Source organism: Hydra viridissima, unplaced genomic scaffold, assembly GCF_058129835.1.
Source record: "Hydra viridissima isolate aposymbiotic clone 2 unplaced genomic scaffold, HvirCarnegie_v1 scaffold_9, whole genome shotgun sequence".
Classification (NCBI taxonomy): Eukaryota; Metazoa; Cnidaria; class Hydrozoa; order Anthoathecata; family Hydridae; genus Hydra; species Hydra viridissima.
The window spans coordinates 3,504,578-3,518,301 of NW_028324308.1; the positions used below are offsets into that span (position 1 = coordinate 3,504,578).

Consider the following 13,724-nt stretch of genomic DNA (forward strand, 5'->3'; position numbering starts at 1 on the left):
TAAGGAAAAATTTTATATTAATCATTTTCACCAGTCATTTTTTTAAATCGAGATAATTTATATAACGTTAGGCAAAAATTATTTTATTTTTTTGACTGAAAAAAATGTAAGGTTAGCTTATTTATGCTTAAGGGTTAAAATCAATAAGGTCAATTTGAAAATGAAATTTAAATTAGGAATTTGTTTTTCTTTTAAACTTTTAAAATTTATAACAAATTTTCAACTAATTTTAAAATTCTTTTACAAAAATATTTGTAAAATTTTATTAACTCATTTTTCTTTTTTTTACAATTGGCTTTATATCTTTTGCTTTAGGATGATTTCTTAAAAAATGTTCTTTAACAGTGCTTTCTAGCCGACTACAACCCTTCATATGCCAGAATAATCTATTAAGATTGTTGAATTCGGCGTGTAAACTTTCACCACCTTGTTCACCATACACACCGATTCCTAATCTCCATTTTTCAATAAACTGATATACATGGTTTTCAAGTAAATGCATTTTAGGTGTTACAGAAGCATCTGGCCATGTAAATCTATAAAATTCCATGAGTTTTTTGATTGCTAAATCTAAAAATTGACGAAATTTTCCATTATACAATACATAAAGAAAAATAATACTCAATAATATCATACTGTAAAAATAACAAGAGGTAGTTTAGGTATTATAATTTACAATCAAGAGAAAAATTTACAAGAGTAAAATCGAAAAAGTCAGTTAAATATTTACCAAGCTCCTGAATATCATTATCTTTGAAATAGTGTGAACTATTCATAATATTATGACACTTAGAATAATATGAAAATAACTTTTTAAATTTCTGGCTCACATCAATAGATTGTAAGTGAACACCAGTATCTATAAATCCAAGGTCTACAACTAGCTTTGGAATCGAATTGCATAAGTCAAGCAATGGTTGATGCTATAAATAAAAAAATATCAAAAAAAGTCAAATCAATTCATAAATCAAGGCATTATTAGCATTGAGCATTAAATATATTATTTTATGCAATACACTTTTTTATTATATAGAATAAAACAGTTTGTTGTATATACACATATATGCATTTATTTATATATATATATATATATATATATATATATATATATATATATATATATATATATATATATATATATATATATATATATATATATATATATATATATATATATATATATATATACTTATCTTATACAAATTAGTATAAAGATTAACTTTTATTTTTCTAGTAATTTATAAATTTAAGTGTTTATTAAAAATATCTCAAATTAATGAGTTATTACTTTTCCATAAGATTTAGTAGGTTTTCTATATTTTGAGGTAGGTCGTTGATATATGCCCAAGGAGCTAGTTTAATTTCAACAACAGCATTATTATTCTCATTTTGAAATGTAAATGGTCCATCTAAAACAACTAAATCATTTCCAGCCCATTCCTTTGCAACAACTCTTTGTTTGTTGTTTGAAGCAATTTTAATATTTTTCGAATTTAACCACCTAGAATAATAATATACAAGCAATAAGTTTTGCAATTATAAACAATTGTAAAAATGAACTACAAGTTCTCAAATAAAAAACGAAATTACAAAAAGTATTTTAAGTTCCATATTTATATTTACCTAGCCATAGTTTTCAATTTATTCCAAGGAATACCCATATCAGCTTTTAAAGCAACCATTTCTTCTGCATTTAAATCCACTCTTCCAATATTGGCTTTAGTTAAAATTTCATTTGCTTCATCATTATCATATGACTTTAACATTACAGCTGTTTGACAGATTTTAGAGTCCTTAGAACTACCAGCTGTATGGTTGAATTGTTCCAATAAATATTTTTGTCTTTTTCTTAGAGTGCTGTTACTACAGTTTGCGCTATCTTTATAAGCTTTGGGAGCAGAAACAAAACAAAGTGGCTGTAAATTAAACAAAACATTACTTAAAATAGAAAATAAAATAATATTTTATATTTTTTTTATAAGTTATATTTAATATTAAAAAAACTAAATCAAACTAGTTTACTCTTGCTTAAAATATAGATTGCATTAAAATGATGTAATAAAGTTTAAATACTACTACAATTCTAATAATTATAATTATATCTAGCATAATAGAAAAGTAAACACTATTTAACTTGCTATAAAGTTAAAACATATTTCTTACCCTAGGCCCACCGGATGAAAATTCTATTGTAGATGTTTTGGACTGATTCAACTTTTTTTTAATGATATGTAAAACAGCATCATTGGCTTCTCGTGGGATTTCACTTGTGTCAGTGATTTGGTAAAAACTGTTTATGCTAACTAATTGGTCGTTTTCATTTATGGTGCTATTTGATATTTTTCTGCAGTCATGATTTTCAAAATTTTTGTCTTTCAAAAATACTTTTTTGTCACAATTCTTGCATATAATAGTTAAATGTTTTATAATTTCAGATATATGGACAGAATATGATAGGCTGTCAATTGTGATGTTAGTTTTACATAATGGACAATTTGAATCATTTTCTAATTTATCTTTAACATTTGATAAAATGCACAAGCTACAGAATGAGTGTTGACAGTTCTTTAGCATGACAGGCTGATTCATAACTTCCCCACAAATCTTACAAATGCATAAAACTATATGTGGATTTTGTTCATGGTTTAGTTCTGTTAAAATTTCTTTATCTTCTTGTATAGGCAATGAATCAAGAAATGATTTTAAATGAAATTTTGTCCATTTTTTAACCTTTCTTGGTCGCCCAACATTAGATAGAGGTTTTCGACCAGGAATACCAAAAACACATTTGCATTCAACTGTTGGACATTTTACCCAAATTTTTGGAGCTTTGAAAACTTTACTGCCTCTATTTTCGATGTTTCTAAGAGAAGTATAACACTTCATGCACATTTTCTCTGGATGACTACACTGAGAATCTTCTGATACATTTATTCCAAAAGCTTTATAAATTCGATCTATTTTACTGTCAGTTTTTAAACTGTCTTTTCCTAAAAGGTTTCCACATATTCTACACACTCTGGAAAGTTTTTGTTGGTGATTACTCGCCATATTTTACGGAGTTTTTTTCGTGAAACCTTCCCTATTCAAAAACATTATATTTTCTTATAAAAAAATGACTGGTAATAGGGACTATTTTTTTTGAAAAGATAAAAAGAAGGAGTATTGTTATTAACTTACCAAAATCTTACAAAAATTTCAGTTCTTCTAAAATATAAATGAATAAAATGTGTTAATTTCGCTAAAAACAAAGCTTTGTTGATCCCAATAAAGCAACTTTACTACTTCAAATTCTAATAATTACAATACTCAATCAAGTTCATTTGTGATCGGTTTTGCTATATTTACAAGATCAAGTTTACCAACAACAAAAAAACATAAGCAAACGGGCAAACTAGTAAGCACTGTAAAATGAAAGCATAACACTTTTAATTAAAATAATGATATTTATGTATTTGCAGCTAACGCATGCGCATAATAAAATCCCAAGTTTTAATAAGTATTGAATCACCGTGAGAATGCTGATAAACGTCATATTTCAGCTTAATTCACAATATTTTATCTGATAAAATGTAAGAATTTAAATATTTCGAATTTCAACTTTCGTATATAATTTTAATTTCTTCAAAGTTGTTAAAAAGAAAAAAAAAAGAAAATTTCTTTTTTTTGCCCGTGATCTTTTTTTTTCTGGTAGATAAATACGTTTGAGCGGCAACTGTGGTTATATTTGAAACACTTAAACAATAATACAATTTCAGACGGGCGATTACATTATATCTTCAGTACGGGTAAAAGTTATCAAATTTGTAAAAATTAAATATAACAATTATAAAATAAACTTTGTAAAAAACAAGCCAACACTTTTCTGAAAGATTTGTAAAAAATTTATTTTTAAATTCAAAGTATGCAACTAGTTTTAAAAAATCGGATAACTAAATTGGAATGTTCATAGAACATTTGAAAATACGAAAAAATTGGATTGCTACAACAACTTAGAATGGAAATGTCAGGTGGAATAATGTCAGAACGGAAAAAAAAAAAAAAAAAGAAAATTTAAACTACATGAAATAAATATCTATTTATAAAAATTTGAAGATTCGCATTTTCCTGTACTTTATATTAACTCAATTCAAAGATAAAAAGAAACTTGTTTCAGCAACATAATTCTATGATTCCCACTTTTAAAATGGTTTTACTATATGAACTTTTAAATATTTGAACTGTTTTTTTAAAAAAAAGGATTTTAGAGTTTTTACTATTAACAATTACAATTCCCGCGTGTGTGTACAAATAATTTTTTTTGTAAAAAATCTCTTTTTAAATCTTATTTATCGCTTCCAAAATTCTTTAAGACAAAAAACATGAATTTTTAAGATAATATTCTTCTTTTTATTCTTGCTATTTTTCTTTTGTAAAATTTAAAATCGAATTTTTTTCAATCGAAATTAAAATTCGAGTTTTACTTTACTTGACCAATGAATTTATATCATGCTGTGCTAATTATTTGAGAACTTGTATTTTAAAGGAAAGAGAAACTGTGAAATATTATTCCCTTATTGTAGACGCAATACCCGATTCTGCGCATATAGAGCAAGCTACGTTCGTTTTACGGTTCGTTTCTATTAAGTCCAACAAATTCGAAATTATGGAAAGATTTCTTGCATTTGTTGACTGCAATAAAAGGGCTGGAGAAAATATTGCTAATTTAATTCTTGAAACGCTACAAAGATATAATATCCCTATAAATGACTGTCGCGCACAAGGATATGATAACGGATCTAACATGAGTGGATCATACAAAGGTGAATTCTAAAGCCTCTGTATGTTTAGAGTTGTTGTCATGCTAGAAGATCAATTTTCTTGGCATCTTTTCTCTCAATTATGTTATTACCATTTTTTTAATCTATCGTATCGTTCACTTATTACATAATCAAGGAGGGGGAAGGGGTCAGTTAAAATATTTAAAAACGTTAATTTTTGCGTTTCTATCTTTTTGAAATATGGATTCTTTTATTATAAAAATGTGCAAGATTCGGATAGCGTCCACCAGTCACTTTTTTATGCTTTATTTGTAAGTTTCATCTATTTTTCTAGCTGTATCATGAGTTTCCATAAGGTTCAAACATCTAACTCTAAACTTTTAAAGAGAGAGTTATCATTCTGAGCGAGCACTGGTTCGCTGTTCCACCCTGAGTTTGGTTTTTACGCAGAGCCTGGCTTGGGGTACCCCGAGTTCGACACGTATACCCCAAGTATGGATATTGAAAGTTTTTAAAATAATAATTTTTGCGGATATTGAAAGTTTTAAAAGTAATTATCTTTTTGGATTGCTGAATTTTTTTTAATAATTTTTTTTTTACGGTTTGATCCGTAATATAAATTAAATGAAATTATTTCTGACTATTAAGGTACAAATTAGACATTATATTCATAGACATTCAAATGATAATTTTTTTATTATATCTAAAATTTTAATATAATAAACTATATTTTAAATCATGAAATATTTTTAAAATCATTATATCTTGTGCATTTGTATTTTGAAGGAGTAAAACTAATTTAAAAACTCGCTACAAAAGAACTTCTAAATATTAATTCGCATTAAAAAGTCACTCACTCCAAGTGAAACATGACCTACCCCGAGTTTCAACGAAAAACCGCACTCGGGGTTAAACATCACCCCAAGCCCGGCTTCGTTTAAAAACAGACTTGGGGTGGAACATCGCGATCGCTTTGAGTTGTGTAAAATTGCTCACGGCAGTCCTTTTTCTTTTTTTATTTTGTCGACTTCTGAGTGTTTATTTACTCGAAACGATCTCTATAATACAATTACGATTACCTTAAGCAACACAGTGTGTTTTTACGTCATAAAATTCAAAATTCAAAATAAGAAATTGTTCCGTGTAAAAAGTTGCGAAAATTTTGAGATTTAAGAAACAATTCGAATTAAGAAGGAACTCGAAGTAACTTTTAAAGACTTAAATGCAGCTATTGTTTTTTATTTTTTAATTCATGACTGCAAAATGCTGACGAAAAATTAGATTAGGATATAATGCTTCGAACTTTTTTTAAAAAAAAAGGATTTAAAAAAATTGAAGAAACTTTTACTGATTTGCAATACAAAAACAATGTAGACAATGTAAACAGTTATTATTCTGGTGGATTGCGTAATATGTGTAATATGAATCGGACCTTAATTTGTCTTATTGAATGTATTATGGATCGATATAAATACATAAATAAAAAAAGAGACTCTACTCTAAGCGCTCACAAACCTTCCCGTTTCCTCTTCGACTTAGATGAATAACATGAATGCTCTGAAAATATATGAAAAAAACAAGAATTATGCGAATTTTAAGTGTATGAATCTAAAAATGATTTTAAAAAATATATTAAAAAAATTAATATTTCTCATTACTAAAGGAACTGCTTAGAATAGATGTGAAATTTACTAATGAAGCTCTAAAACCGTGCACCACTCTAACTTGTTAAAACATAACCGTGCACCAGTCTAACTCGTTAAAACATAACCGTGCACCAGTCTAACTCGTTAAAACATAACCGTGCACCAGTCTAACTCGTTAAAACATAACCGTGCACCACCCTAACTCGTTAAAACAAAACTAAAGATTTGTTATTTTATGAGGGAGACTATTTACACAAAACGACTCAACACACATGTGAGTAAATCAAAACATTCTTAAATTTCGATTTTCCCATTTTCCGTTCTGACCTACCATTCTGATATTTTTCGAGAATTGGTTAGCAGTAGAAATCTTCTCGCCTCCACTTTTCTCCCGTAGCCATTCACAGCCGCTATTCAAAAATATTTTGGCGGTATAACTTTTAAGCTCCCGCCTCCCAATTGGCGGTTACCAAAAGAACTTTTTTGGAGGCAGAATGTTTTAGAAGCCGCCACCAATCGGGAGGGGAAATCCACTGGTGGTCGCCGCCTAGAGAACTTTTGAAGGAAAGGAAACTGGGAGACCACCTCCATTGGCTTTCTCCTCCTAATTAACAGCCACCACTAAATTGGAGGTTTATGTTTGATTAATTGCTAAATTCTGGTTTTAATTAATTATCAATGGACTGCTCCTACAGACAGAAATGGGTAATGAAAGAGTACACACATTAAGTAAAAAGATTAAATGAGATACAAGTGTCAATTATTTGAGATTCAGTAAAATCTTGCTTTTGGTTGTCAGTTATATACGACACAAAAATTCTTCATCGCTAAAAATACATTTTGATTAAAAGGTTCGATTCCAGCGACAACACGACAATGTGACAATAACTGATAATAAAGAATGATTTTAATTTGGTTTTAAAAAAAACATCTCAACACATGCAATTTTTAAAAGGATTTTTGGTTTCATTATTTTTATGGTTTTATTTTATTGATTTTTAGATTAAACATTTGCTGTTAACAAATTTGGAAGTTGGTATTCAAATAAATTCCGGGAAATGACTCCACTGCCTTTTCCCGGAATTTATTTTAAAAAAAAATCAAAATATTTGGTTACTAACAAAACTAACGATTTAATTTTTAAAAAAAGAAAATAATTTGTCACTAAATAAAAAATACAATCCAAGTAATATACTACTTAAATTCTGAAACAACAATACAATAGTAATAAATTTTCACTAATAATCAACCAAAGTTGCTATCTCATTAAAAAGCCCCATTTCATTAGCCTTAGCGATAGATTACATGCAAACGAATTGCTATTTCAACATTTCTTGGAGCGTCACTATGGTATTAATATAGACCCACAAGCATTTGTAGGCTCAACAAGCAAATCCATCGCGACAGCAAAAAACAGCCGGCTTTTTTGTTTGACAAAATTAATGTTAAATTTTTTAGCACTGATTAAAAGTTAAAAATTAAAGCACTGATTAAAAGTGCTTGTTTGACAATTGTTAAGCTGTGATAAACGGCTACTATTCTCAATCTTTCTCAAGGCGTGAATCATGTTGCACTCTAGCTGGTTAATCAAAGCTAGAAGAATCCTGCGTCTGTATGTTGCAAGCGAATGTCCGTTTTTAAAAATCAGACCTTGAAGAATATTTCGCCAGCGAATAATGTGATTCAAAACCGAATTTTCTGGAATTCAGGTTCACACACAAATGATTGTGTGTAGAATGGAAATTGCTGTCAAAAATAATTTTCAAGCAAAAAACATTTTCAGTTAAAAAAAAAGTTATATTTAGCTAACTAATGTTGAAAAGAAAAATAGTAATTAAATGTGTATTAGGTGAATTTTTTAATCCAGCTCTTAAAACGACTGAAACTTCACTTGTTAGTAAGAAAATATATTTAATTAAGCAAAACTTTCATCTTGCTTATTATGAATAATATGCATAATTTATACTTGACTCACTAGCAAGCTCATCAATTTTAGTTAAAAGGAGCGTGACAAAGTGCATAGACCAATGGCTTACCTTTACATGGTACACTTTGTTAGATAAAATAATCAAACGAAGTATTTGTTTAACCTAAAGCTAAGGTTGCCAATATTTATATTTAAGATTATTGAAATACCTCTTTCATGATTGATACAATAACAAACATGATAGATTGATAAACAAAGAAGTTTAGACCACGTAAAAGAGAAAGCAAAATCCGACAAAGTAATAATTCAGTGTTTTTGATAAACAGTTTAAGAAACTCTTTTTTTATTTTTTTTCTCTAGAAAAATATGTTAAAATATAGTATGATTATTTTCAAATTTATTTTAAAGCGCTAAGTAAGTACTTTAAACTGTGGTGGATTTATTTATTGTCCTGTTTAGTAAGTATTTATATTCATATATTTATAAAATGCTTGTTTTTTTCCATTCTCTATTTATGGTAGTTTTGTATTAAGTAAGAGTAAAAGGTTTAATGAAATTTAATTTTTGAAGTGACCACTCAAAAAAAATGTTTAAAAATTGAACAAATCCTACTACTTTAATGTAACATTTTAACAGGAAGAAATGATACTTAGCATAGGTATCACTTAAGTAAAATACTTTTACGTTTTAAAAAAAAAAAATTACGTTAAATACTTACAAAAGATGCTCATAAGATCAAGACATTTTTAAAAAAAAAATTTTCTCATACACACAGAATGCCACTAAATGTTTAGAACAACTTAAACCAACTCAACATTTGCTTGCAACTTTTAGCTAAGTTTCATTTCAACATAAACTCTACCGGTTTTCATGACAGCTTTAAGTTGAATGCGTATTGCCTCACAAGCACATCGCAACTGGTCTGGATCAAGTTGTTACCATATTTTCACCAACTTGGACTTTAGAGCTCCTTTTGGATAGGTGGAGACTGACTTTATAGACTCCATGACACACCAAGCACCGAAGTACAAATGATTCAGATCTGGTGATATTTATCAGAGTCCAATATGGGGAAATTTACTTTTCAACAAACTGATGGTTTTGTAAGCTACATGTGCTGACGCCAAGCCCTGCTGAAAGGTTATCCTTAATGTAATGTAGGTGTTTAGATTGATTTTCAAACCTGATACAAAAACAGGAGGTGCTTTGGAAACGATCTGAGAAAACTCCGCCCCAAATTATGATGTTTGCAGGGTGCTATCTCAAAACAATGGTTCTTACCTCAATTGCATTTACTAATAAAACTGTCATTGTACCTGTTTGGTTTGGGCTGTACTTTGAAGGACTTCTTACAAAAATAGATAAAGGCTAGGAAAAGGCTAAGAAAAGACTAGAATAAAGGGCTGGGAAACTTCATGAAGTCAAGAAGTTTTCTTGGCCTTTGTCTCCTTACCGCTCTAGCTTTATCTCTAATCAGTTGTCCTCGTCTCTTTACAAAACTTTTCATTTCTAAATCTTCATGAACCAGTCGTCGAATTGCCTGCAGATAATTTAGCTTCTTAAACAAGCCTTGAAATAGTTCTGTTAGGATTTCATTATAGCTTGTAGTCAAACAGAGTTCCTCAGATTCTTGACCCCGATAGATCATTTCCGGAGATCTTCTTCTAAACCAAATTCACAGTTTTCTAAGTTTTTGAGAGCATGTATGTATGTATGTATGTATGTATGTATGTATGTATGTATGTATGTATGTATGTATGTATGTATGTATGTATGTATGTATGTATGTATGTATGTATGTATGTATGTATGTATGTATGTATGTATGTATGTATGTATGTATGTATGTATGTATGTATGTATGTATGTATGTATGTATGTATGTATGTATGTATGTATGTATGTATGTATGTATGTATGTATGTATGTATGTATGTATGTATGTATGTATGTATGTATGTATGTATGTATGTATGTATGTATGTATGTATGTATGTATGTATGTATGTATGTATGTATGTATGTATGTATGTATGTATGTATGTATGTAATGCTGGTATAGTTTTCGGCCAAAGAATTCAAGGGTATTTATAAATTGACAAAAGTTTCTCTTTTTGTACTGCAATAGTAATAAGCAACAGAATGGGTAAAATGAGATCAATCTCAAGAAACAAACACAACAGTTATTTCCCAGATTCTAACTATGATTTACTTTAACCTTCCAAATGTTTGAACTGGGTAATGATTAGATGGATGGTATTTAAGACAATTTCCTTCCTTGTTGGACCATGAGTTTGTAACACTAAAAAAATTGACACACAACTAAAAAAAGTTTTTAATGTAGCTGTAAACTAGATTAGTTAATATAACGGGCTGTAATGTAATTTAAAAGTTAATAGGCTTACTTAGTCGCTCGATTAAATACAAGAAAAATTAAAAGTTCAAAGAGTCAGTTTCTTTTAATTTAGGAAAAGTTTAACTTCATTCATTGTAAATAACCAAGATAAGAAAAACAGACAAAGGGCATCACATAAACTTTACATAAAAATAGTTTTTACACTTTTTTGTATTTTTTCTTTAACTTAACGATAATAAGAAAGTTGTGTAAAGAATGTATCTTGAGTTAAGCGACTAAAACATACGCTTTCGTTACTTTTGTTTTTTTTTAAATTACCTGTAACTATGTAACCTTAACTACGTAACCTTAACTACGTAAATTGAAGTAACAATTCAATCGAAACTCATAAAAAATAAAGTACGCAAATGAATTTGAGTGTTGTATATAATTTGAATAAAAATGCCAAACCCAACATAATGAGGAAGTGACGAATCAAGTAATCACTTGAGCAAGAGGATTATTGAGTCCAATGCGAATCAACTTTTATCTAATAAACTTTCATTTACCGTCATTCATTGTAAATAGCGATCACTGATCAAAATTTGTTGCTTCTTTCAACAGCAAGATTTTATACGCAGCTGAATCAAATAACGTATTTTTTTAAAATAAATTTTCGATGCTTTAAACTTATTTCAAAACAATTAAAAACTGTTTCTTAGCTCGGAATAAAAGTATAAATATTTATATCAAATTCTCAATAGATTTAATAAAAAAATTTCTAGAAATGTAATGAAGTACAATTAAAATGAAGCTGACAGCAAACAAAACTCAATTAATTATATTATATGTACAATACAATTGATTGATAAACACGAATTACGCACATTATATATACAATACAACAGATTGCCGTCCAACATGGATTTTTTCTAATTCAATAGCGTCATGATTGGGTTTTCAAATCTATTTGATTACTTTGTTATTGTAGTAATTAAAATCAATTCAATTCCAGGTTGGGCAGTTTTTGAGGTGTTATTGAAATTAAGTTTATTGTAAATCAGTTGCAAACTAAATTCTATTGTATGTTCGTTTCCTGTAGCAAAAATACTTCTACTCAACTCAATATAGAAAAACCATGCGTTATTTACTTGTTCTTGATAACTTAGAGATTTTAAACTTAATCAGTCGAAAGGCGGGTTTTTTTTGTTTGTCTTAATATTAAGCAAAGTTTTTGCAACATTTAACTGTTTTTCTCTAAAAAGTACTTCTTTTTTAAAGAGCTCAATGGGCAAGTTTTCTCCCCCTGAAAAGGACTTTTTTATTTTTTACAACGCTTATTAACTTTTCTTCCGCTGTAAAATGTTTAATAATCTTCAAGTCAGTTCATCTTAAACTCATTGTCATCAGACTCATTAGGAGACATTCAGCTTTGCTTATTCATTTTAGCCTAAATAAAAGAAAAATCTTACGGCAAATCATTCTAAGGAGACTCTCTGTATTCTTTTGTTGATTCATTTGTTTTTATTGTTCATACCTAAACTTATTTTCAGTTGAAATCTTTGATTCATACCAACATTCTTTAAAAAATGTTCACGTGGGAAAAAATTTTTATAACTTTTTCTTTTACATGTTTTTCGCTATGGATTTAGACTTAAGAAACGGGGAAAAAAATGAAGTATATAAAGGCGAAAATAGTTTTAAACTGATAAATAGGTTAGGTTTGCCGACTGATACTTGAAACTACCTTTGACAACAGCTATGACCGCTATGAAAACTAATTGCTGATTATCCTAGTTTTCTTTTTTATATTTACATTGGTAATAGTTTTGATGTTTTTTCTGCAAAAGTGAAGTTTATGATTATGATAGATATTCCCACCGGAAACCACTGTTTTATCTAAGTATTTTAAATAATGTTTAAAGACTGGATAAAAACTAATTTTTTTTTCTTTACGTTTATGCATATTTTCAAAAACTCTAGACTAATTAAGTTTGTCATTAATTTTTTACACACAAAATGTACTTTTTTGACATAATTCAAACTATAGATGCTAAACTTTAAATTAATTTTAGAATGTTTTTAAATGATACTGACATGAATTAAATAGTGTGGATTATCTTGTTATCTTTTTTTCTCTCTATCGAATTTCTTGATTATTGGCATTTAAACCATTTTTTTTTTTTTTTTTCACACGCAAACTCGCTTAGATTTGTAACTAAACTCTTGTTTTCATTTCCAACTCAGTTACAATACTATATTATATAAATTTAAAAAAGGAGCATATGTTAGATATAGCAAAAGCCAGTCAAAAGTTTAAGATATTCTGCAAAATAAAAGCTATTTCTGCAATGGTGTTTATATCAAGATAAAGCCCTGTTTACAACTAGTACAAGATGAATGGTAATTAGTTTTAACGCGCATGTATACGCGCACATACTTCATAGAATTAAAAGTATAAACTTACGAAATTTATTTAATCGTATTGATAGATTTTATTTATTTATACAGATTTTAACATTTGAAAAAATCTATTACAAGCTTTTTTTCTAAACGTTTAACGCATTTTTAACTAAAATTTTCATTACGTCTATTCATCTTTTGTAAATGTTTAAAGTTTTTTTTTCGTAAACATAGAAGACTAAAACTGCTATTTTAATGTCTGGATAAATTTTTTTCTTGATGTATAAGTTGATGTTAACATCTAATACTAAAAGTTCAAAATTTTTGACTAAACAGATTATTTTCCCCATTTTGCTCATTTTGTTTTTAACAAGTATACAAGAACACTTTCACCACTGAAACTTTTTCTATTGTTCACTTTTTCTGCAGATAACGAACAACATCTTCTCAATGTGTCTCACCTTTTACTTTTTTTGACGTAATGTGGTATCTTATCATTAGAGTTGGTAAAATATTTTCTTTCACCTAAGAAAAACTAGAAATAAAGTTACTATATTTATATCGCTATATATTTGGTTGTTTATTATTATTATTGTTATTATTATTATTATTATTATTATTATTATTATTATTATTATTATTATTATTATTAT

At 28.1% G+C, this 13,724-nt stretch overlaps 1 protein-coding gene and 1 long non-coding RNA gene across 4 annotated transcripts; both read right to left on the minus strand.

Moving 5' to 3' along the window:
* Positions 1-153: 153 nt before the first annotated feature.
* On the minus strand, positions 154-3,494 carry LOC149883623 (uncharacterized). The gene is made up of 7 exons (XM_090098608.1): positions 3,181-3,494; positions 2,164-3,082; positions 1,624-1,916; positions 1,289-1,501; positions 1,221-1,230; positions 731-923; positions 154-570 (listed from the first exon to the last, which is right to left on the minus strand). Exons 2-7 carry the CDS (start codon positions 3,049-3,051, stop codon positions 266-268), a joined length of 1,902 nt encoding a protein of 633 aa, XP_089954734.1. The 5' UTR covers positions 3,052-3,082; positions 3,181-3,494; the 3' UTR covers positions 154-265.
* Positions 3,495-8,844: 5,350 nt separating this feature from the next.
* On the minus strand, positions 8,845-11,587 carry LOC149883624 (uncharacterized). Of its 3 annotated transcripts, none has more exons than XR_016455991.1 (2): positions 11,238-11,587; positions 8,845-10,635 (listed from the first exon to the last, which is right to left on the minus strand). It is a non-coding gene; the product is annotated as an uncharacterized LOC149883624 (long non-coding RNA). The 3 variants fall into 3 exon arrangements; XR_016455992.1 differs by having other exon boundaries at positions 11,140-11,587; XR_016455990.1 differs by having other exon boundaries at positions 10,739-11,587.
* Positions 11,588-13,724: the final 2,137 nt, after the last annotated feature.

Excerpts from the sequence above, each read along its gene's own strand:
- LOC149883623 (XM_090098608.1), bottom strand. The coding sequence starts at position 3,051 with ATGGCGAGTAATCACCAACAAAAACTTTCCAGAGTGTGTAGAATATGT. Across the intron at positions 1,917-2,163 it reads TTTCATCCGGTGGGCCTAGG|CCACTTTGTTTTGTTTCTGC; the intron begins GTAAGAAATATG and ends TTTAATTTACAG. Across the intron at positions 1,502-1,623 it reads AAATTGAAAACTATGGCTAG|GTGGTTAAATTCGAAAAATA; the intron begins GTAAATATAAAT and ends TTATTATTCTAG.